At 43.5% G+C, this 24,006-nt stretch overlaps 1 protein-coding gene across 2 annotated transcripts in view; it reads right to left on the bottom strand.

The window, feature by feature from the left end:
* Positions 1-21,389: 21,389 nt before the first annotated feature.
* The window catches only part of cfap20dc (CFAP20 domain containing), a 635,198-nt gene continuing 632,581 nt past the window's right edge, over positions 21,390-24,006 (bottom strand). For both annotated transcript variants that reach the window (XM_070895235.1, XM_070895233.1), the window contains exon 17: positions 21,390-22,144. In XM_070895235.1, the coding sequence (XP_070751336.1) occupies positions 22,032-22,144 (113 nt within the window). In that variant the 3' untranslated portion in view covers positions 21,390-22,031. The remainder of the gene's footprint in view (positions 22,145-24,006) is intronic.

Here is a 24,006-nt window from a genome sequence, read left to right as displayed (position 1 = left end):
TCCTGTGACATGGAACCCGAATCCATTTCTGTTACTGGCTACCCAATTTACACCGCACAAATGGGCAACTAACGAGATCTATGAAATTGAATTCCCAGAACTGTGATTTGACCTAAATAGTTAAACCTCTTGTTTCTTTGTTTATTTGTTGAGAATTATGCCAGAAATAAAATTACCCTGACTATTCTGCATTTGTGTTGAACTTTCTTTATTTCTGCACTTATTACCTCTGATTAAGGATGCAAAGAGGCTACAAAGGGATACAGACCGGGTCATTGATTGGGTAAGGTGGTGGCAGAGGGAGTATAATGTGGGAAAGTGTAAAATTATCCACTTTGGTAGGATGAATGGAAAAGCAGAATATTTTTAAAAGGTGAAAGACTAGTAAATCTTGGCACTCAGAGGGATTTGGGTGTCCTTGTACACAAATCACATAAAGTTAACATACTGGTACAGCAAGTAATTAGGAAAGCAAATGTATGTTATACTGCAACCCCCTTGCAATAAAGTCTAAGAGTAAGGAAGTCTTACTGCAATTATATAGAGCCTTGGTGAGACCACACCAGGAGTACAGTTTAAGGATATATCAACTGTCCTACGAGGAGAGATTGAGTAGAATGGGTTTATTTTCTCTGGCGTTTAGAAGCATGAGAGGTGATATCATTGAAATATATAAAATTCTGAGAGGGCTTGATAGGATAGATGACGAGAGGCTGTTTCCCCTGGCTGGAGAATCTAGAAATATGGGTCATAGTCTCAGTATAAGGGCCATTTAGGACTAAGGTGAGGAGATATTTCTTCATTGTGAATCTTTGGACTTCCCTACCCCAGAAGCCTGTGGATGCTCAGGCGTTGAGTATATTCAAGACAGAGATTGATAGATCCTTGGGCACTAAGGGAATTGAGGGATATGGGGATGGGGGAAAAGTGGAATTAATGTAAAAGTTCAGCCATGATCTTATTGAATGGTGGAGCAGGTGTGAGGGGCTGAATGGCCTACTCCTATTTCTTACATTCCTATGTTCTTAAAATTCAGTAATTTTTTAACTAGATTGCCCCGAGAATTAACTGGCACTATCTTGGCACTCAGAGGGATTTGGGTGTCCTTGTACACAAATCACATAAAGTTAACATACTGGTACAGCAAGTAATTAGGAAGCCAAATAGTATGTTAGACTTTATTGCCAGGGGGTTGCGGTACAAGAGTAAGGAAGTTTTACTGCTATTATATAGGGCTTTGGGGAGACCACACCAGGAGTACAGTTTTGGTCTCCTTAACTGAGGAAGGATATATCGACTGTCCTATAAGGAAAGATTTAGAATAGACTGATATTCTCTGGCATTTAGAAGATTGAGAGGTGATATCATTGAAATATATAAAATTCTGAGAGGGCTCGATAGTGTTTTCCTGCCTTTAATTTCAAAAGGCAAGATGTCCACGAAATAGTGACTATTTTACCCTGTTGTATTACTGCAGACCAGAAGTTTCATTGGGTGCCAGGAACAACCTATGAGGTCTATAGCTATAAGTAACAGCAACACTTACAATGTTAAAGTATCTTCAATGTTGTGATATGTCCCAAGGCACCTCACAAGAGAGGGAAAAATGTACACATGGGGCCCGAATTTGATGAAGGCCCCCGCCCGCCCAAAGGACCGCCGATGGCCGCCGAGGTCCCTGACAGTTCTTTGGGCGGGGTTTTCATCACCCAGGTCCCTTGAAGGTCGGTGGGCAGCAAATCTGCGACGTACGCCGCCAATCTGGGCGTCAGCCAGCGGGAGCGCTCATTCTCGGCGGCAGAGGCGCTTGCCACCCAAGTGCCGCTGAGGATGGAGTTGGGCCCACGGAGGGTCGAAGAGCTGAAAATTAAAATCATCAGGAAAAAAAACCCATCGGAAGACCTTCAGGGGACACCAATGAAATAAATCGCTGTGAAAATTTTTTTTTTTAAAGTTTACTAACCCTTTTTTTCCAGGATCTTCATACCGATCGTCGGGGACAGACCAGCCTTCTCGCAGCAGTCCACCCCCGTTCTGGCGCCGACATGAATACGGCATCTCGGTGGCGGGAGTCCACTTATGCCACTCGGCTGTCTGCTGATGTCAGCGGGCGGTTCCCAGCGGCTGTTCCTTCCCGCCTGCTCCAGCCCAAATGGAAAGTGGCACTGGACGGAACCTGAAGAGGAATGTCGGCGGCAGTGGGCGGTGAGTGCATCAAATTCGGGCCCTAGGAATTTGGAGAAGTAGGGCAGGTAGCCAAAGATACTGTTGAAGAGTTTGGTTTGAGGAGCTTGTTGAAGATAAGGAGAGATGAATCAAGGTGGTGGGGTTTAGGGGGAGAATACCAGAATGGAGAACTACACGATTGATTGCTCTGCCACCAATTAAGCAGAGGAAATGTGGCACGTGGAATAGTTCAGACAGAGGACACAAGCTGGGATGTAGGTCTAAGCCTATCTGTATAAATCAGCTGGAGCAACACCATGGAGATCACAAATCAGCTGCATGTTCACGGAGTGGAATGCTTTCCTGATATATTACATGACTGTTTCTTGAAGGGATAATGCAGGGCAATGTGTATGCAGTCAATTATGGGAGTCTAGTAATGCGGGCAAATCCGAGAGCTTTCCTCTCCAGATGGGCAGCCTCTCTGGGAAAGGTGGTGTATTCCTAGGTAAGCGGGTATCTGTGGATGGTGCACAAGTAACAAATTAGCTGAATGGGTGAGAACCTATGAGCGTGAATACATCAAATTGAAAATAAATCTCTACTCTATCCCCCTTCCTTCCACTGCCATCCATTTTCCTCTCCGCTCGCTCCAACCTGAGACTGGAAGCTAACACACCTGTCTTCTATTCTGACAAGAGTTACAACTTACGAGGGAGAAATCCCAGCCATTAGTGCTGGTAGTGACATTAAGAGGAGTCAGGGACCTGTTCCACTGCTTAAGCCAGAGGGGACGCAGGTGCACTGTTTTGTCAGCGAATACTGAGAGGCGACTAGGCTCCCAAAGCTTGACATAATTATGGCAATGACCACCGGGTGCACCCCAAATCTGCAAAAGCAGATCTGTTGCCATTTTCTCTCAATACGTACTCAAAAATTGTTTTGGGCTAAAATTAGAACAGGCAGAAATTTCAGCCACTTAATGCTGTTATTAAAGCAAAAAGAATTAAAATCAAATGAAACCATCTCCTCCCTCAATGCATTCTGAGTAGGTGGCTATGGAGAACCCAGTCTAATAAGATTACCTTATTGTACCACATAACCTGAGGTGATCATCCACAGCCCCAGAGCCACAGTTAAACACTGAGGTAAAAGTCCTGAGAGCATCATGCAGAAAAGGAAGGTAAATGGGACGATGTTGAGCCTTACAGAGAGAATACCACAATTTGTCCTTATCTAGGACAGATCTTATTTGACAAGTTTAATGCCAAAATAATCCTCATCATCAAAGTCAACTATCCAGACTATCTGAGCAGGAAGATGCAATGATAATATGTTTCATTTTCTCTAAATATATGAGCTAGCAATATGTCAGTGACGCCCAACATGTAGAGACAGAGCAACAAGTGTGCGGAGACCATCAATAACCATAGTTAAAATCAAATGAATAATTAACAACCTATATATTTCTGTGATGAACTGGTGTAGAAATGAGTTTCACTTTCCTGGCACTCAGCAACTGCAATTTGTTGAAATAAATCAAGAGAATTCCAGAAAGGGTAGGCAAGGACCTTGTGCGAACATGGGTCAAACAGAAGATCAGATCATACATCATTTGGAAGAAAAAGATGTATTTCAGACAACTTGACAATGTGAGAAAGAGGTCATGGAGGACAATTAGTGAGGGAACTAAAGACTGGCATGGAAATTTTGTCCTTTGTTTTTCCACTATAATAACTAATTCTGAAGGAGTCTCCATAATGCAAGCTTGAATATTCCAACAGTAAAAAAGCTTTTAAAATGAAATGTCATTCTTGTCCACAAACTTTTTTCAAGAATGGATTGCATAATGTGGTGACAATATTGCCAATGAAGCACGTGTTAGTATGCTTATGTGTTACTACAGCAGTTGTTGACTGTTAGAGGATTAAGTCTGGTACTGAAGATGGCACCAACACAGAACATTCTCTCTCTTTTATTTAATCTTGCATCAAGCTCTAGTTGGAGAGAATTGGATGATCTGGACAGTTCTTCCAGTTACAAAATCAAAGGTGAAAGCTGACTGTGATTTACTATTTTCTGCTTTAGAGTCAATGGGAGATTTTCACTGACACCACTGGGTGGAAATAAGAGCACTAGCAGACCTAAAATGAGGAGGGACAGCTTTGTTTCTCGTTCCCACTCCCGATTCAGCTGCCAAAATCTTTGGAAGGGCCTACCACAGGACGGCTTGAATCACAGCCTGGTTCAGCTGGTAAGCCCTTTTACTCTGCAAATTGGGTTCTATGTTGTACAAACAATCCCATTCGCCATTTTGGTGGGTGGTCTAGCCAAAAAGGAAGCAAAAAGCTGTGTTTTTAATTGTTTTTGTGGGGCCAAGACAGCATCTTTGAGCTCCACAAAAATAATGTGGCTTGCTGCTGCATCAGATTCCCCCTCTCTGCAGTCTCTCCCCCTAGCTTGATGCCGGTCAGGTTGGCCTGTGGGCCGCCCAATATTGCACCATCCTGGAGTTGTTGAGCTGCAGCAGGGTGCCTATTTGTTGGCTGCAGCCCGCTGGCCATATAGGAATGAGGTCCAGTCCTCAAAATGGACTGAGACTCCTGTCAGTTTGGGCGCCTGACTGCTGTGCTCCGCTGAATGGCTGCCTGAAGTTAACTCTGCCCCAATGACTCACATGCCAGAATCTGGTAGGAATCCATGAGCTGTCAAATATTGAGACTATCTGAATTATGTTGTTAGGGTAAAAAGACTTATCTTCCTCTAGGTGGACTCCCTGATATAAGAAATTGACACCCGCCCACCCGTATAGCAACCACGGAATCACTCAAATGCACCTCGGTTTAACTGGTTTTTATTCAAGCATGCTAGGGAAGAGTTCTTGATATGTCCTTACTATACAGTACAAATGCACACGAGGCCCATACTTGAGAGGTCACTCTGTGACCAGTAATCTTTATTAGCCAGCACTGAAATGATGAAGGTGGGTGGAGCTTCCTCTTTTATACCTGAAAGTCCAGGTTAGGAGTGTCTCCCACAAGTTCACCACCTAGTGGTCAATGTTCTCACAGTGTACAACTTAGGTCAGTTTATACATGGGTTACAATGACAGTTGAATACATGACATCACCTCCCCCGCAAAGTCTTATTGGGATCATAGGTTAAGTCTTTCTGGTGGTTTACGCTCCCTTGTAGAGCGCCTGAGTTGGGGCTCCGGTTGTTGGGCGCTGGCCTGAGTGTCTGCTGTTTGTGGTGCCTCAGGCCTGTTCAGACTGCCCACAGTGACTGGGCTGTTCTCCGCTTGGTTCCGGTGTTCAGTCACCTGTGGAGGAGTGAACTCTACATCGTGTTCTTCCTCTGCTTCTTCTATGGGGTTGCTGAACCTCCTTTTTGTTTGATCCACGTGTTTGCGGCAGATTTGTCCATTGGTAAGTTTAACTATCAGAATCCTATTACCCACTTTGGCAATCACAGTGCCTGTGAGCCATTTAGGCCCTGCAGCGTAGTTGAGGACAAAGACAGGGTCTCGCATTCCCGTCATGGTAGTCACATTGTGACTGGCACCTGCTCTCAACAATTTCTTTCATGGTGGGGTGTATAAGGATGACCTGGTTTTGAGCATCCTTTTCATTAGCAGCTCCGCGGGTGGGACCCCTGGTGAGTGACTGTGGTCGGGATCTATTGGCCAACAGGAGGCGTGATAAGCGGCTTTGTAGGGAACCCCCTTGGATCCTGAGCATCCCCTGTTTGATTCTCTGCACTGCTCGTTCCGCCTAGCCATTTGAGGCCGGCTTGAACGGTGCCGTTCTGACATGGTTGACACCATTTCCTGCCATAAAGTCCTGGAATTCAATGCTTGTAAAGCACAGGCCATTGGCGCTGACCAAGATGTCCGGCAGAGGATGTGCTTGAATTGAGAATGTCACACTCGATCCATTTGGAGTAGGCGTCGACGACAACCAAAAACATTTTTCCCATGAAAGGACCTGCGTAGTCCACATGGATGCGTGACCATGGCTTGGCGGGCCAGGACCAGGGGCTAAGGGGGGCTTCTCTGGGCGCACTGCCCAGCTGGCCACACGTGTTGCACCTGCGAACACAAAGTTCCAGATCTGCGTCTATCCCTGGCCACCAAACGTGTGACCAGACAATTGCCTTCATCATGACAATGCCCGGGTGCTCATTGTGGAGTTCTCTGATGAACATCTCTCTGCACATCTGGGGCATGACTACTCGGTTTCCCAACAGTAGGCAATCGGCCTGAATCGAGAGTTCATCCTTGCGCCTGGTGAATTGGTTTGAATTCCTCAGGGCATGCCCCGTATGTGGCTGCCCAGTCCCCATTCAGGACACATTTCTTGACTAAAGACAGTAGCGGTTCTCTATTTGTCCAGACTTTGATCTGATGGGCTGTCACGGGTGAGCCTTCACTTTCAAAAGCTTCAACAGCCATGACCATCTCAGCAGCATGCTAATTTGTCCCCTCGGTGGTGGCTAGTGGGAGCCTGCTGAGTGCATCGGCGCAGTTTTCAGTGCCCGGTCTATGCCGAATTGTATAGTCATAGGCGGCTAATGTGAGTGCCCACCTCTGTATGCGGGCCGTGCATTTGCATTTATGGCCTTGTTGTCGGCCAAAAGGGATGTTCGGGGTTTGTGATCTGTCTCCAGCTCAAATTTCCTGCCAAACAGGTACTGGTGCATTTTTTTACTGCATATACACTTGTAAACACTTCCTTTTCTACCATCCCGTAGCCCCTTTCTGCCTGGGACAGACTTCTGGAGACATAAGCTACCGGCTGTAACTGACCCTTGGCATTAACATGCTGCAACACACACCCGACACCATAGGACGACGCATCGCACTTTAAAACAAATTTCTTACATGGGTCATATAGCGTTAACAGATTGTTGGAGCATAACAAATTACGTGCTCTATCAAAAGCCCTTTCCTGGCTGTCCCCCCAGACCCTTTCGCGACCTTTGCGTAGGAGCACGTGTAGCGGCTCTAACAGCGTGCTCAATTTGGGAAGAAAGTTACCAAAATAGTTCAGGAGCCCCAGGAACGAATGCAGCTCTGTCGTGTTACGGGATCTGGGTGCTCTCTGGATCGCTTCCGTTTTGGACGCAGTAGGTCTGATCCCGTCTGCTGCTACCCTCATCCCCAGGAATTCTACCTCTGGAGCTAGGAAGATGCACTTTGCCTTTTTCAGTCGCAGCCCTACCCGGTCCAGTCTGCATAGCACCTCCTCCAGGTTGTGGAGCTGTTCTTCAGTATTGCAACCCGTGATGAGGATGTCATCTTGAAACCCACCGTCCTTGGAATCGACTTGAGGAGGCTTCCATATTTAGTTGAAAGATTGCGGCGGCCGAGCGAATCCCGAAAGGACATCTGTTGTACTCGTTGTGGGTCGTGATGGTGGTCAGCTTCTTCGACTCACTCGCCAGCTCCTGGATCATGTAAGCTGAGGTCAGGTCCAATTTTGAAAAAAGTTTTCCACCGGATAGCGTCGCAAAGAGGTCCTCCGCTCTCGGTAGCGGGTACTGGTCTTGGAGTGACACCCGATTGATGGTGGCCTTGTAATCACCACATATCCTGACCGACCCATCCACCTTGAGCACCGGCACAATCGGGCTCGCCCAGTCACTCAATTCGACTGGCGAGATGATGCCTTCCCTTAGCAGGCAGTCCAATTCGCCTTCTATCTTATCCCACATCATGAACAGCGCCGCTCTGGCCTTGTGGTGTACTGGCCTGGCGTCTGGGTTTATGTGAATCACTACCTTGGTCCCCATGAAAGTGCCAATGCCGGGTTGAAATAATGAGTCAAATTTGTCCAGGACCTGAGAGCATGATATTCGCTCCACAGAAGAAATTGCATTGACATCGCCTCATTTCCAGTTCATGACAGCAAGCTAACTCCTCCCCGGTAATGCGGGACAGTCCCCCGGGACAATCCAGAGTGGCAATCTGTTCTCCGAATCTTTGTGGGTCATGACTACCGTGGCGCTGCCTAGCACCGGAATGATCTCATTTGTATATGTCCGTAGCTGTGCATCAATCGGCAATAATTTTGGCCTCCTGGACTTGGACGCCCACAACTTGTCGAACTGTTTGATACTCATCAGGGACTGGCTGGCCCCCGTGTCGAGCTCCATTGATACTGGGATGCCATTGAGGAGCACTTTCATCATTATTGGTGGTGTCCTGGTGTATGAACTGTATATGTGCTCCACATGAACTCGCTGAACTTCAGCTTCCAGTGATTTCCCCCAGTGTTCATTTGGCCCCGTAGAGCTTACATCGGGCCCGTCCTCCTTGTACATCAACCTGGCTGCAGGCTTCCTGCACATACGCGCCAAGTGACCGTTGACGTTGCAATTTCTGCAGGTATATTGCTGATACCTGCAAGCTCTGGCTGTGTGTTTGCCTCCATACCTCCAACATGATCTGTTATTGGAAACAAAAGGTGCATTACCAGTCAATCATCTCTGTCTCTGTAACTGTCCTTAAGCGTACCATTGACAGGTGTTGATGGCCCCATTACTGGCCGCATTGTCACTTGCGATGGCATGAATCGCCGTTCAGCTAGCCATTGTCTCTGTTGAATTCCCCCTTTGGGTTCGACTACATGCTCGGGCATGTCCAATTGCCACTGTCTGCCTGGAGAACTGTGTGCCGTGTTAACAATGTTGACTCCCTGTCCATTTGCTGCATTTAAGCCAAGATTTTTGTCAAACATCATTCTGGTCTCTTCCTCTCCTGAGATAAATGTCTGGGCCATCAAAGCCGCCTTTCCCAGCGTCAAGTCTTTGGTCTCAATCAGTTTCCTGAAAACCCCAGCGTGCCTGATGCCCTCAATAAAATTTTTTCGCAGCGCCACAAAGTCTGGAACACTTTGCCCTTCTCGCCATCGGTGCATGTAAAACCGGTGTCTCGCCATGTGCATACTGCTCGCCGGTTTAAAGTGTTCCCCGATCAACTTACTGAGCTCTTCAAAAGTCTTGTCTGCCGGCTTCTCTGGCGCTAGAAGGTCCTTCATCAGGGAGTACGTCTTGGATCCACAAACCGTCAGATGAGCCCTGCGTTTGTCGGCCGAATCCTGTCCCAACCATTCCTTAGTGACGAGACTTTGCTGTAGTCTCTCAATAAAATCGTCCCAATCATCACCAACACAGTACCTCTCATCTGTGCTGCTAATGGCCATGCTCGCGTGGTTTAAATCCCAGTTTCTCGTCGCCAATGATATGTCCTTACTATACAGTATAAATGCACACGAGATCCATACTTGAGAGGTCACTCTATGACCAGTAACCTTTATTAGCCCAGCACTGAAGTGATGAAGGTGAGTGGAGCTTCCCCTTTTATACCTGAAAATCCAGGTTAGGAGTGTCTCCCACAAGTTCACCATCTAGTGATCAATGTTCTCACGGTGTACAACTTAGGTCAGTTTATACATGGGTTACAATGACAGTTGAATACATGACAATTCTGATGAACACCTCCTAGAACAAATGTTTAGCAATTACAGTTATACATTTTCTGAGGTGTGTGACCCTCCTAGACAACCACCGATTGGTCTAGTGCTATCAGCGAAGTTACATTGATTTGTTGATCCTCGTCAGACTGGCTGAGAGTGGTTCTTCCTCACTTGTCCATCTCCCATCACACGTCACCCTCCCGGAATGTGTTATTCAGTGGTGTTAACTTTGCCTCAGTTCCTCATGACTTGTGAATTGACCTCGCTTCCCAGAGTTTGCTATCTTTCTATACTGTTGACTCTCCACTGCCCTTGGTGGATGTGTTATTCAGTACTGAATGTATGTTTTCATCTTCTATCAGTCTGTGCTAAGGGTCAATGCATTGTTGGCTACTTATGATGGCTCATTAACCATCAAGCTTTGCTGCTTAGCAAGCTTTGCTGCTGCCCCTTCTTAAAACTCACTCAAGCATGCTTTACATACATAAGCGAGGTTTTACATACAATCTGTCGATTACAATCCCTACTGTAATGTAGAGGAACTCCCGATTCCTCAGAACCTCCTAATATTGATAAGCCCTACAATCTGGACCATGTGTCAGATCAATTCACTACCTTCAGTATCCACTTTAGTGACAATCTTTTATCCCCTTACAATGTTATGCTGTCATTGATAGAATTCTCCACTGAATGTAATTGAAGCCGGATTATGAGATGAAAAGAAAAACTGAACAAGGTTTGATAAAGGGTCAGCACCTAAAGCATTAGCTTGTTTTTAGCTTTACAGATATGGATGGACCCGCTGGATATTCTCAGCCTTTTGTGTTTTACTCACTAGTGATGTAATTGCAGTCAGTTTACACATGAACATTTTAAAATAGGATGGGTTGTGCTGCATTTATTTTTTAATCCATTGATTGTTTTGTAAGGTTCTTTCCCTATGTGTTTATATTTTGATTTTAACACATATGCAGATGACTTTACTTCAAAAGAATGGCTTTAAGATTTTGCTAGAAAAAGAGAAAATAGATTAGGTTTACAATGATACATATATTGATCAAAATCATCCACAAGTGTATATTGCTGTGACAGATCTGAACAAAATCAATTGACTTGTCTAAAAGGTGCCACAATCCAGCATTGGATCAAGTATTTAATGGTGTCCAAAGCATTCAAAGCTGCAGGGTAACTAGAACACAGCTTATATCTCCAAACACCATTGATCAAAAAAGCAACACAACACACCCAGAATTTAAAAGTAGTAAATTGGAATAACAAAACTCACTGAGAATTCACTGTTGAGTGATGCATACTAATACTTCTATTAACCTTTCACCCTTTGTGCAATAGAAAACCTGGTCTCGTTCACTCTCATGGCCATTATTCCCTGTCAAGTTGATGTAAGGTGACAGAATTTCTTTTTAAGATTATAATTTTATTATTCAGCAGTTCAGTATTTTTCACAAGTTATTAATTTACTATTTACTAATAATAGAATCAATAAGGTCATGAAGAACTGATAATTATCCTGACCTTTTGCGCTTTAAGCACTCTTCTAAAATAATGGAACTGTAGGAATTTGCATGAAAATTTATTGCATTTCCTTGCCACATATTTTGAGATTTATGTCCTTTGTGTGATCAGCAGCACAAATAGTATAATCCACATCACTGAATGGCTTTCTAAACCCTCGTCTCAGATGTCCCCAAATATCATGGATACGTGCAGCTGTCAAAATGTTGCATTTGCCCTTGAATAGGTAATGAGGCAATCTACTCGTTTCTGCCAACTGAAACAGAAGCATTTCTTTTCAGAACCACTTGATGTCACTTTCTCCCTTGCCACGAAGTTTAAGAGTACATTTCTCTGAAATTATATTTTTGAGTTTTTAGGTTATAGTTAAATGGAGACTGCTTTTGAATCAGTATCCATATAGTGCAATATACAGCCAGCAGATGCAAATTAATTACTGGTTACTCCTGACACTGAGCTCAAAAGCAATGGATCTCTGCACATACATGATTAAACATATGTGCAAAGCTCTACTCTTTCAGCGGTGATGTTTTAATGTTGAGATTAGACATCAGAAATGCTTGTTTCTTAATATTAAAAAGTTTAAAAAGTAAGTTTACAAAGTTCTCAGTGAGTTTGAATAGATCATTTAAAAAAATTGGCTTCTCATTACCCTGGAATCACACTGCATTCAGTACATGCAGTGTGAAACTACTTATTGCAGGTAACCTCACATATTTTTCTTGAGTGTGGTCAGGAGTCAAAACACCAAATGACTCGAGTTACACTGAGCACACAAAATGACTTTGCATCAATGCAAAACCTATAGCATAACTGGTGTCTTACAAAGCACTGTACATTGTCAAAGACCTTCAAAATGTTCTAAGTCAGGCCTAACATGGGCTCAGTATAATTGGTCAAATTGTGACGCTTTAAATTTTCTTTTCTTGATTGACAATGAGGTCAATTTTAACACGGTGCTGAATGGGTGGTCGGCAGGTAGAGTTAGGCCTCCACCTGCCCACTGTTGCAGCCATGAGGACCAAGCTCATTTGCATGGATCCGGTGAGTTATGCATGCTAACCTGGCTCCCTGAGATAGTTCACCAGTTCGGGTGGGTGGGAAATTGGTGGCTCCTACGCAAAGTTGGCAGACAGTTCGGACCGGGCGTACGGGTTGGAGCATTATTCCTGCTTCTCCTGGCTCCACAAAAGAATGAAAACGTTTTTGCCGCATACTCTTCCCATTTGTACCTCAAAATTTCAATTGCCATTGGACCCCGAATTGCATTTAAAAGTGACCTCCTGCCTGAAACAGGCAGGCACTCCAGCTGTCCATCTAAATGTCCTAACCAAGATGGTGACTGTCAGAGTGTTTGCGTAAATGGGGCAGTAAGTGACCCAATTCCATTTTAAGATTGCTACTGCCCCATTTATTCCTGTTGGCCACAGTTAAAATCAGCCCCAGTGACTCAAGTATTAACTAGTATTAAGTTGGAACAGAAGCTCTCCTTTATGGAGGCTTTGAAAGAGAATTATATCAAACATTGGGTCCTGATGAATACACATTCATTTTCTCTGCAGGGGTCACTCAGGGAAGTGTGCATGTCCCCACTTCATTTATTTTATTTGTCAAAAGACTTAAATGATGATGATCTCATTGTTGATGATGCCACCTTCTATAAGGTGGTTCATTCCAAATCTGAAAGACAAGTGATAACTAGAGAGAGATAGGTAAAGATTGGACTGTGGGCAAAAATTGTTATCTTCAGCACTTTGAAGTGATGAACTGTCACGAGAGACTTATGATGTTACTCACCAACTTGCACTCTACAAATATTAATTTTCTTGAATTGGTAATCAGATTGAAACTACGGAAGGACATGGTGAAGATGAATGAAAGAACTAACGGAAAAATGGGAATCCTCAAAGTTAGTTACTTCAATGTTCTATAAAGCCAGTAATCAGCCTATGATGGAATAATGCAGTCCTCTGGCTGGCTGCAGAGGAAAAATAAATCAAATTCCAGCACCAGAAATAGTCCAGTCATGCCAGAGTACTTCCTGTACAACATCAGACAGATTTAGTCAGCCTGTCAGTCCAATAAAACACCACTGCCTTCGATTTCCATGTGATGCTCCTGATACCTTGCTATAACTTCAATGGGAGATCGATGGAATTCCAGAGAAACAGCATAAATGGCCATTTGTGCTGTTTCTGTGGGATCTCTGACAATCTCGCGTTGGAGACCTCCCACATAAATTTCAGGTACACGACTATAGCAAGGTGACAAGAGTTACCTGTGTGTAAAATAGATTTCCACATTCATGTCAAACCACAAAAGCTGCTGCACCTCAGCATTCTGCATCAACCCAAAAATTCTGCAAGGATTACCAACAGTGAAGCTTTAACCACCACATCTCCTGCCTGTGGAATTATCCTTCAGACAGCATCATCTATTACTTATACGCAGCATTCAAAACAGGGTTAACTTACTAAATTGGGGTTGTTGGAACATTGAGCTATAGAAATCTCTGAGTTTCCTGTTGACATCAAAAATATTTATTTGCCAAGTTTTTCTAGATGGTCAGCAACTATCAGGGTCAAATTTGTAACAGATCTGTCCTCATTACAGTCACCTTCACTGCACCATGTTGTGACATATAAGTGAAACGGTTCAAAATGCATCTACCATTTATTACCTTGCAGCAGGCCAACATGATAGTAAATATCCCTTTTTCCTTTTGTATAAACCCTCTGACAGCTGGCGAGTCTGCCATCATTTGTCAGCAGCTTGTTGCTGCATCATTTAAGGATGCATTTATATTTGATGCTAACTATATTACGAGAATCAAGCCATCAAATCAATCTATTAAATCAGGTTTTGACGGTTATAAAACTCTTAAGGGAGAGAAGAAATTAAACGTTGCAGTTATTGGAAGATTTTATTTGCCACGTCAGGTCATTTAATTATCTTTAGCCTGTAACTTGTTAATTTACTCAAAAACAAATTTTGATATTTGGTATGACTGAAATATGATCACATTGAATCTAGTCTTTTAGCTCCAAATAAGTTCACATTGTAACAAAAATTATCAAGAAAAACTCCTGCACTTTGAATTACTTCTGGCAAAAAATTATTGGCATCTCAGCAAGACAAAAAACAATTCATATACTACTGTGATTGAAAATTGAAGTTTTACTGCTGTTTTCCAGCTTTACTATCACCAATTTTCAGAAGTAATTTATAGTACATTGAAGGGAAATACTGGGTTGGCTAAGCTACTCCACGGATTAAGTGTCAACGCGACTGTGTGACTGAATTAGATGCTGCAATTGCACATATACTGAGATATTGAGCCTGAAATTCTGATGAGCCCGGACCCGTACGAAGTTTCTACAGACCTGGCAAGGCATCGGAAAAGCCAGTTTACAGCGCGAAATGGGCAAAGTTTCTGGCTTGACAGATCTTGTGCATATCGGGAGTGAGGACACGTGCAAGATTTGCAATATTTATGCATATCCTGCCCTGCAAATGTCCTCAAAAATCTTGAGCCTGAAAAAGCAAGCGTATAAGCCTACTTTTATAGGCGCAAGTGTTTAAAAACATACATAAACATTAAAATTAAATTAAATAAACACATATGAAAACATATTTTATTGTTAAAAACCCTCCCCACTATGGTAAGTTTATTTTAAGGCATAATTTAAAAAAACTTGGGAAAATTTTTTTTATCTTTAATTTAAATGAATCTTAAATATGTAGTATATTTTTCTATTTTTTTATTAGTGTTTTGTGTGTTTGAGGAGTGGGGGGGGTTCTAATTCATAATGGGAACTCCAACTGGTGGCAAGTCTTACACATTGGTAGTGTTTACATACATAACATCATTCCCCCCCCAAAGTCTTATGTACAAGTTATATGCAACTTGAGGCAATCCAGGGCTCTGCATTCCCGGTTTGATCACCTGAGTTGAAGTCGGTGAGTCAGTCGGATCATTGCTGCACTGGCCGGTCTGATTGGACTGTCGGGCATGGTGGGTTCATCCTCATGGTTGACCGCGAGGTTGATTGCTGGTTGGGTGTGTGTGGGTGGATCACTGATGGTACTGTCTTCTTCAAACTGTTCTTGGTTGTCAGTGAACTGCAGTTTGGTCTGATCCAACTGCTTTCTGCACATTTGACATTCAAAAGTTTGACAACAAACACTCTATTCCCCTCCTTGGCTAACACAGTGCCAGCAAACCATTTGGAACCATGACCATAATTAAGAACAAACACAGGGTCATTGACCTCAATGTCACGTGATACAGCTGCGCGATCGTGGTACATGTTATGCTGGTGACGCCGGATTTCTACATGATCATTGAAATCCAGGTGGACTAAGGAGAGCCTGATTTTGAGTGCTCTCTTCATTAGCAATTCTGCAGGGGGAACCCCGGTAAGCGAATGGGGTCACGTGTGGTAGATGAGCAGAATCCGAGGTAACTGGATCTGCAGGGAACTGTCCGTCATGCATTTCAAGCTCTGCTTGATGATTTGGACTGCCCGTTCCGCTTGACCATTGGAAGCGGGCTTAAACGGCGCAGTACTGACATGCTTGATACCATTGCGGGTCATGAACTCGTTGAATTCCGAGCTGGTGAAGCATGGTCCATTGTCACTAACATAGAAAATAGGTGCAGGAGTAGGCCATTCGGCCCTTCGAGCCTGCACCACCATTCAATACGATCATGGCTGATCATGCAACTTTAGTACCCCATTCCTGCTTTCTCTCCATATGTCAGGCAAACTATGGGTGGCGAACATGGCCCGGAGGCTTTCAATGTACATGACGACATTATTATACATTCAATCCATTTAGAGTAAGCATCCACCGCTACTAGGAACATCTTTCCTAGAAAGGGGCCAGCGAAATCTATATGGACCCTTGACCACGGTTTGCAGGGCCATGACCACAGACTCAGTGGGGCATCCCTTGGTGCGTTGCTCAACTGTGAGCAAGTGATACATTGGTGTACGCATGACTCCAATTCCGAGTCAATGCCGGGACACCAAACGTGCGACCTGGTGATAGCCTTCATCATGACTATGCCTGGGTGGGTACTGTGAAGGTCGTGTATAAACGTTTCCCTGCCTTTTTCTGGCAAAATGACACGATTCTCCCATAGGAGGCAGTCCGACTGGATGGACATTTTGTCCTTGCGTCGGTGGAATGGCTTAATTTCGTCTTGCATTTCCCCTGGGACTGCCGACCAGCTCCCATTGAGGATGCAGGTTTTTACTAGTGATAACACTGGGTCCTGGCTAGTCCAGGTCCTGATCTGGCAATCCGTGATGGGTGACCCCTTGCTCTCAAAAGCATCTATTACAAGGAGCAAGTCCGCAGGTTGCGCCATTTCCACCCCGGTGGTGGGCAATGGTAGCCGACTGAGGGCATCTGCACAATTCTCAGTGCCTGGTCTGTGGCGGATTACATAATCATATGCAGATAACGTTAGTGCCCATCTTTGGATGCGGGACGAAGCATTGGTGTTAATACCTTTGCTTTCTGAGAACAATGAAATGAGCGGCTTGTGGTCGGCTTCGAGCTCGAACTGGAGCCAGCTCCTGTGTCATGTAAGCAGAGGTTAGATCCAGCTTGGTGAACGACTTCCCCCGCTAGTGTTGCAAACAGGTCATCTGCTTTGGGTAGTGGGTACTGATCCTGTAACGAGACTCGGTTGATCGTTACCTTGTAGTCCCCGCAGATTCTGACCGTCCCATCGTTCTTCAACACTGGCACAATAGGACTGGCCCACTTGTTGAACTCGACTGGCGATATTGATCCCCTCTCGTTGAAGTCTGTCCAGCTCGATTTCAACTTTCTCTCGCATCATGTATGGAACCGCTCGGGCCTTGTGATGAACGGGTCGTGCATCAGGGACTAGATGGATCTGCACTCTGGCGCCTGTGAAGTTGCCGATGCCTGGCTCGAATATCAATGAGAATTTGTTTAGCACTTGGGCACACGAGGCGTCATCCTCCGAAGAAAGTACTTTGATGTCGTCCCAGTTCCATCGGATCTTTCCTAGCCAGCTTCTGCCAAACAGCGTTGGGCCATCGCCTGGTACAAGCCATAGTGGTAAATCATGCACAGCTCCATTGTACGATACCTTCACTGCTGATGACTGGTATGAGTTCCTTGGTGTAAGTGCGCAGCTTGGTGTGGATCGGGCTTAGCTTTGACCTTTGTGCCTTGTTGCCCCACAGTTTCTCAAAAGCCTTCTGGCTCATAATTGACTGGCTCGCCCCCGTGTCCAATTCCATGGAAACTGGAATGCCGTTTAATTTGACTTTTAACATTATCGGAGGGCTTTTGGTGGTGAATGTGTGTACCCCATACACTTCCTCTTCAGCCACGGGTTGAGTTGCCTCTATTACTTGTTCAGCGTGATCCGCGCCGGATTGATCATCTTCTGCCGATTCTGCCATGTGGTGAGTCGCAGTGCATCTGCACATTCGCTGGAGGTGCCCCATTGTTCCACAGCCCTTGCACACGTAGTGCTTGAATCGACATTGATGGGCTCGATGATTACCCCCGCAGTGCCAACATGGTTCTAATGGATTTGCATTCACGCCCCATGGCGGGCTCGGAGTCATCCTAGGTCTGGTCTCTGCGGGCATGTAGGCTCTGCCATGTACAATTCTGCCTGTTGAAGGCATTATTTTATGCACAGTACTTGCCAGTGAGTTCCGATGCTGCAATGATGTCTGTTTAGTGTTATCATTCGTGGACATAAAAGCTTGGGCTATTGTAATGGCCTTGCTCAGATCTAGGGATTCGGCAGACAGCAGTTTGTGAAGAATGACCTCGTGGCCGATTCCAAGCACGAAAAGTCCCACAACACTTCCCCACAAAATCCAGCAAATACACACAGTCCCGCAAGGCATCTTAGGTCGGCGACATAGCTCGCCACATTCTGGCCCTCGGAGCAATGGTGCGTATAAAAGCGATACCTGGTCATCAAGATGCTCTCCTTCGCCTTGAGGTGTTCCTGAACCAGCGTGCACAGCTCTTCATATGTCTTCTCTGTTGGTTTTGTCGGTGCTAGCAGATTTTTGATGAGGCCATATATCGTGGACCTGCAAACAGTGAGGAGAATCGCCCCACGCCTGACCGCGGTTTCTTCCTTTTCCAGCTCGTTGGCCACGAAGTACTGGTCAAGACGCTCAACGAAGGCTTCCCAATCATCACCCTTGATAAATCTCTCAAGAATACCAACGGCAGCCATAACTGCGTGAAAGTTCGTGATCTGTTACTCGTCACCAATTGTTATGTTTAGAATAACTCCACAAGACTGTACATTTAAGCTCAAACTGCTGTAACCTTGGTCTCTTTATTGTAACTCCAGAGTGAAGAGGCAGCATGGTAGTCTGCCTTTTATACCTGCTTGCCCAGGGTGTGCAGGTGACCCTTGGATCTCCCACAGGTGCGCCCCCTGGTGGCAAGTCTTACACATTGGTAGTGTTTACATACATAGCAAAATCCATAGCAATACTAAGTCCTAACCACCCTTCCCTAAACATAGAGAAAACGTTAACACGTTTTAACAAAGATAAAAAGACTTTATTGAATACTATAATCATTAGATTATACTTTCCCCCAGGAACTATAAAAAACAGATTACAATAGTAAAACTTCTAATTTCAAATCATAAATCAAAACTACATGAAACCACACTGGGAAGCATTTTCAACACAAATTATTTTTCAGATTTCCTGCAGCAAATCATACAAAATGTCAGCTGTGACGTCAGTAGGTCTACTCTTTAATAGCACTGAATTTACCCAATTGTAGAAATATTTGGTTTCAGTACATCACCATGAAATAAGTGGAGCATTACAAGGATAAAGCTTAAGTGGTAAAATAAATGCAATCTTCCAGGTGGCTCTACAGGCCACTTAACTCTGTATTAAAAGGCATTCCTTTATAACACGACTGCTTTGCCTTCTGGAGGCCATTTTGTACCAAGAGAGGAAGGATGAACAAATACACAGATAGAAAGGAAGCCAAATTAAAAAATATACCGAGGAAGAAGACATAAGTTATTAACACAATAACAGAATATTAAATTCTGAATTTGTTCAAAGGAAGTTGAAAGAGTTGAAATATATGAAGTGGAAAGGTTATAAAGACAAAAAAGACATTTATAAAAGAGCTGTGGGGTTGCACAGCATGTACACATACCAATAAGAACTGAATGGCTGAAAGGAGGCATAACTCTTCAGCATGGGCACAAGTCATTCCATTATACACTTAACATATCTGCTAATGGCTGGCAACTGAACCGTCTATGCCTACAAGTAGGCTTCCTGCTAAGCATGTCAGTCAGGCCAAATGCTGACAACTATAAAATATACATGAAAATGTATTAACAATATGAAAAATCAAAACAATACTTTCATTATATAAATGATATTTTTTTGACATGATAGAAGAAGAGTCTTAATATTTCTCATTGTTCTGTGGTTTCTATAAGCTACACACTAATTGGAGCTGAGAGCTTTGGCAAATGACCTACTCCCAGGCCTCTGGCTGTGAAGTTAGATGAGACGCATGAATTCATTTCTCTCAACTGGTCACAACAAGTAGGTGGACTAATGCAGTTCTAAATCATTCACCCTCGAATCCAAAGTACATGGCTTCAATCAGTGCTTTTCCACAGTGCAATTACTAAGCAAGGGAATTCAGTGAGATAGACATTCTAACAAACTCATTTATAGATCTCATAATTTCAATAAAAAGTTATATTTCTTACCAGTGAGTGGCTATGAAGGAGAAAAAAATTAAAACAACATGAGGGATATCAATCAGTGGAAGACAATGAAGGTGTATTTAACTTTTGCAGCTAGTCTGCTGTCCAATTTGACAGGCAGCGCACCTCCCGAAGAAAAATTTGCCTCACCCCATCTCTTTTTCGCCCAAAAAGTGGGCATGATAAGCTCCAATTTGTCTTCCAGGGTAACAACAGGATCAATGTCAGTCACAGAACACATGCTAATACTGTTTGGGTTCACAACTGAAGAATTGCAACCACGGAATTCTATACCAGTCTAAGTAAGTGCTTTCAGGAGAAGGGAGGAAAATTGGAGGAAAAGCACTTTCCTTCCACCTCTGGGCCTCGAGTTCAGTTCTAATTTAGACTGATTAGAAAATTATCTTCTCTGGGCTGTAAGGTTCCTGAGTGAAATGAGTTTAGACAGCCCTGAATCAGTGTTCATTGCCAGTGCTCACAGCAGAAAGTAGCTCAAATTTCTGCACAAATCCATATTTAAATTGGCTGCCTTACTTAAGATCACAGTAATGGCTGTTATAAGATGTGGAAAGATAGTACTGATATGGTGAGGCTTGCTTCCCTGACACTGGTGTTAGGTGCAATGTTGGGTAGTGCAGCAGAAGCTTTATGAGGCAGGTGACTTCCAAGTGTCGAGGATGGCCACCTAAATCAAGAACTAGGCACCTTGGATTTGCAAATTAGGGTTCTTGTGCCTGTTTTGGGACCCAGTTAATCCGGGTCTTCACCGCCCTAACCAGCAGTTCTTAAAGGCACTGCTGGAGGCTGCCCACAAATAGGGAAGTGAACTTTTTTATAGTTTAATTTTTGTGGAGCCTGGAGAAGCTGTCGGCCAGGGCTTGCCCTCTCCAATTCACCTCTCCCTCTAGGACATAGCTTGGCATCATTGTCAGCCAAATTTCATCAAGCTCCGACCAGTGAGCTGCACCGAGGCACCCAATTGGTGTCTGCAGCATGCTGATTTTATGCAGATAAGGCTGAAGGCCCAATTTTGAGTGGGCCTCAGGAGATGTCTTTGGAAGCTCGTTCACTTGTCGATGCCCATTTTGTAACGGTTTCCAGCATTAAGCCAGTTTCTCAGCCCCTACATTTACATATGGAAGGTTTTCAGCAGGGGTTACTGGACTAGAGATGGAACCTTGGCTGAAGTTACTCTTCGGATGTATTTACCCACTAAGCTTGAGGAGGAAAACTGGGGCAGTCTTCCAGTTCAATGCACCACCCAGTTCCTTTGTGGGCCCTTTCTAAATATAAGTAATTATTAACACCAATTAATTTTACACTTCGCCATCTAGAGGAAACTTCTCTTGCTTCAATTTATGTTTTGACAACTTTAAGTTCGCCTTTAAAAAGTGATGTAAAATATAGATTCAAGAACCGTCACAATTCACAAAACATTAGATTTTGCTGAGATATTTATGAATTAACCTTAAGTACTCAATGTTCAGCAGGTTATCCTCAATTTTTCATATGCGTATATATTTCAGGTTACCACCCTCCAGTACAGCATAAAATCCACGTTAGGTACTTTATTCAATGTATGGACTGTATCGATGTGAGTTTGACCAACTGTAAACACAAGATTCAATGTTCTCTGTCCCTAGTAATAATATCTTAGAAGTTCATTTTTAAATTTGACAAGTTTACTTATAATGCAGTACCTTAAGTGCTAATTATATTTCATAGGTTTCAAAATAAGACATGGTTCATATTACATGGCACATGCATGCATAAACATAACTGCTTTTGAGAACACATTTAGTAAAAGAAACATATGGAACTGTGGAATCTGTCCAGTTACAATGTTGGGTAATTGAAAAGAAGCGTAATCTGTTTACTTTTTTGTGCTGAAATGCTGCTGCAGACCTCAGATGATGAATACATTCATTTATACATCATTCAGCTTTCTTTTGGATTGAAGCATTCATTTTTTATAATGACTGCCAGAGTTTTCTTTGAAACAATATGCTCTTGCAGTCTTAGAAAAATCCAAGCAGTTGCCATGCAACAGTGTTGCTTCAAAGGCCTCAATCTTCAACTCATGCCAGTTCATAGTATTTTCCTGTTTTTGGATCAAAGTAACAATTCAAACAGGGATCATACAACAGATCCAGTACTTCATCCTGATCTTCAGTATTACTGGCGGTGTCATCTATCAAATAGAACACAAAAGGATTATGAGGCACAAGTGAAAACATTCTGTTCTCGAGCTAAAATGTCTTCCTCTGCATTTTGTAGTTCTTTTTACATTTTGGGCCAAGACACCAAGTGTGTTGAATAATGCAGGAGTCATAGCAGATTCGCTCATTTGCATGAAAAACAATAAAATGCTGCATATTTTCTGCCTAGTACCGCAAATGCTGACAATTCATCAAAACTAAATTTACTAAGTCGATTGTTCTTTTTTTTCTAATACTTTTGAGATTCAACCTTCAATGCCTGTTTGTGCAGTACCTATAGGTAGAGACACATTGTTATTACCAACATGTGGGGTTGGCCGAGCACTTCATATCAGGAGTTCACGGAGCTTTAACTTGGGCGAGTAAAATCCTTTTATGATAGAAAATGCACTTCAAATAAAGATTATACAAAGGTTAATAAATAGAATTATGTTACAAGGCAGTAATAAATTGAGGGGCTAAAATAGCATCGGCCACTTCAGTAAACTGAGCTAATTAGGAATATCATCGGAACCCTGAGCTACACTGTAGTCTTGAAACACATTTTTATAATTTGTTATTCTTTTAAAAACGTTTTTTTAAGTTGCTTGATGAATTCCTACATTTCCAATTTGAACAGGTCAAATCAAGATAAAATCGTTGATAGGTAAGATAGGAATAAAGTAAAATGTTGCTGTGCCATGAAACTCAATCTGCAGTGAGATTGTACCATATAATTTATATTGATTTATATGGTAAACTTTTAAAATTGTAGTGACAAATTGGAGTTCTTCCACAATTACATTTACATTGCAGTTGTTGATGTTGAGACCAATCGCTAAAGTTCAATTTCCAGTCAGGCAGAACCTTGCATACGTTTCTGGCCCCCACCTACCTGTCTGGAACTTCATTGTCCTGTTTAGCTCGAGACATGCCCAGATACATTCATGTGCAGGGCTATCTCCTCAACAGCTGGAAATGTAAATGTTTACAGTGCGGGGAGGAGAAAATTCTCCCTTTCCAAACATTTAAATTAAAGACAGGTAGGATTATGAAATGTATAGGGATTCAACCAGATTTGACAATGCAATGCATTTACATCCGCTGGGCAGGCCACATCGTTTGCATGCCAGAGGCAAGACTCCCAAAGCAAGCGCTCTACTCGGAGCTCCTTCGTGGCAAACAAGCCAAAGGTGGGCAGCGGAAATGTTACAAGGACACTCTCAAAGCCATCCTGATAAAGTGCAACATCCCCACTGTCACCTGGGAGTCCCTGGCCAAAGACCGCCCTAAGTGGAGGAAGTGCATCCGGGAGGGCACTGAGCACCTCGAGACTTGTCGCTGAGAGCATGCAGAAAACAAGCGCAGGCAAGCGGAAAGAGCGTGCGGCAAACCAGTCCCACCCACCCCTTCCCTCAACGTCTATCTGTCCCACCTGTGACGGGGATTGTGGCTCTCGTATTGGACTGTACAGCCACCTAAGAACTCATGTTAAGAGTGGAAGCAAGTTTTCCTCGATTGATGATGATGCATTTACATACCAAACTAAAGTGGTGTGAAAGTACTCCATTCAGAAAGTCTCATTCCACTTCACCCTTGATCTTAACCTGGATTTATATTGCTTGTTTAGCATTGTTTTTAAATTGCAATTGCTTAGAGCTGATGCACCAGTGGTGTAGATGTATCTTAAAAAAAGTCATTTTCATCTTAAAATTAACATTTTTCAGTTGTGTACCTATGTCCAACCAAATGCCATGAATCACTGCTTAACCATTCTTAATTTGCAGGATTCTGGTAATAATGTTACAGTTTTGAGATGAAATATTGGGCTTTAAAAAAAGGTAAACTCCAATTC

Source organism: Pristiophorus japonicus, chromosome 12, assembly GCF_044704955.1.
Source record: "Pristiophorus japonicus isolate sPriJap1 chromosome 12, sPriJap1.hap1, whole genome shotgun sequence".
Lineage (NCBI taxonomy): Eukaryota > Metazoa > Chordata > Chondrichthyes > Pristiophoridae > Pristiophorus > Pristiophorus japonicus.
The sequence above is the reverse complement of the archived record's forward strand: the minus strand, read 5'-3'. Positions and strand labels throughout refer to the sequence as shown.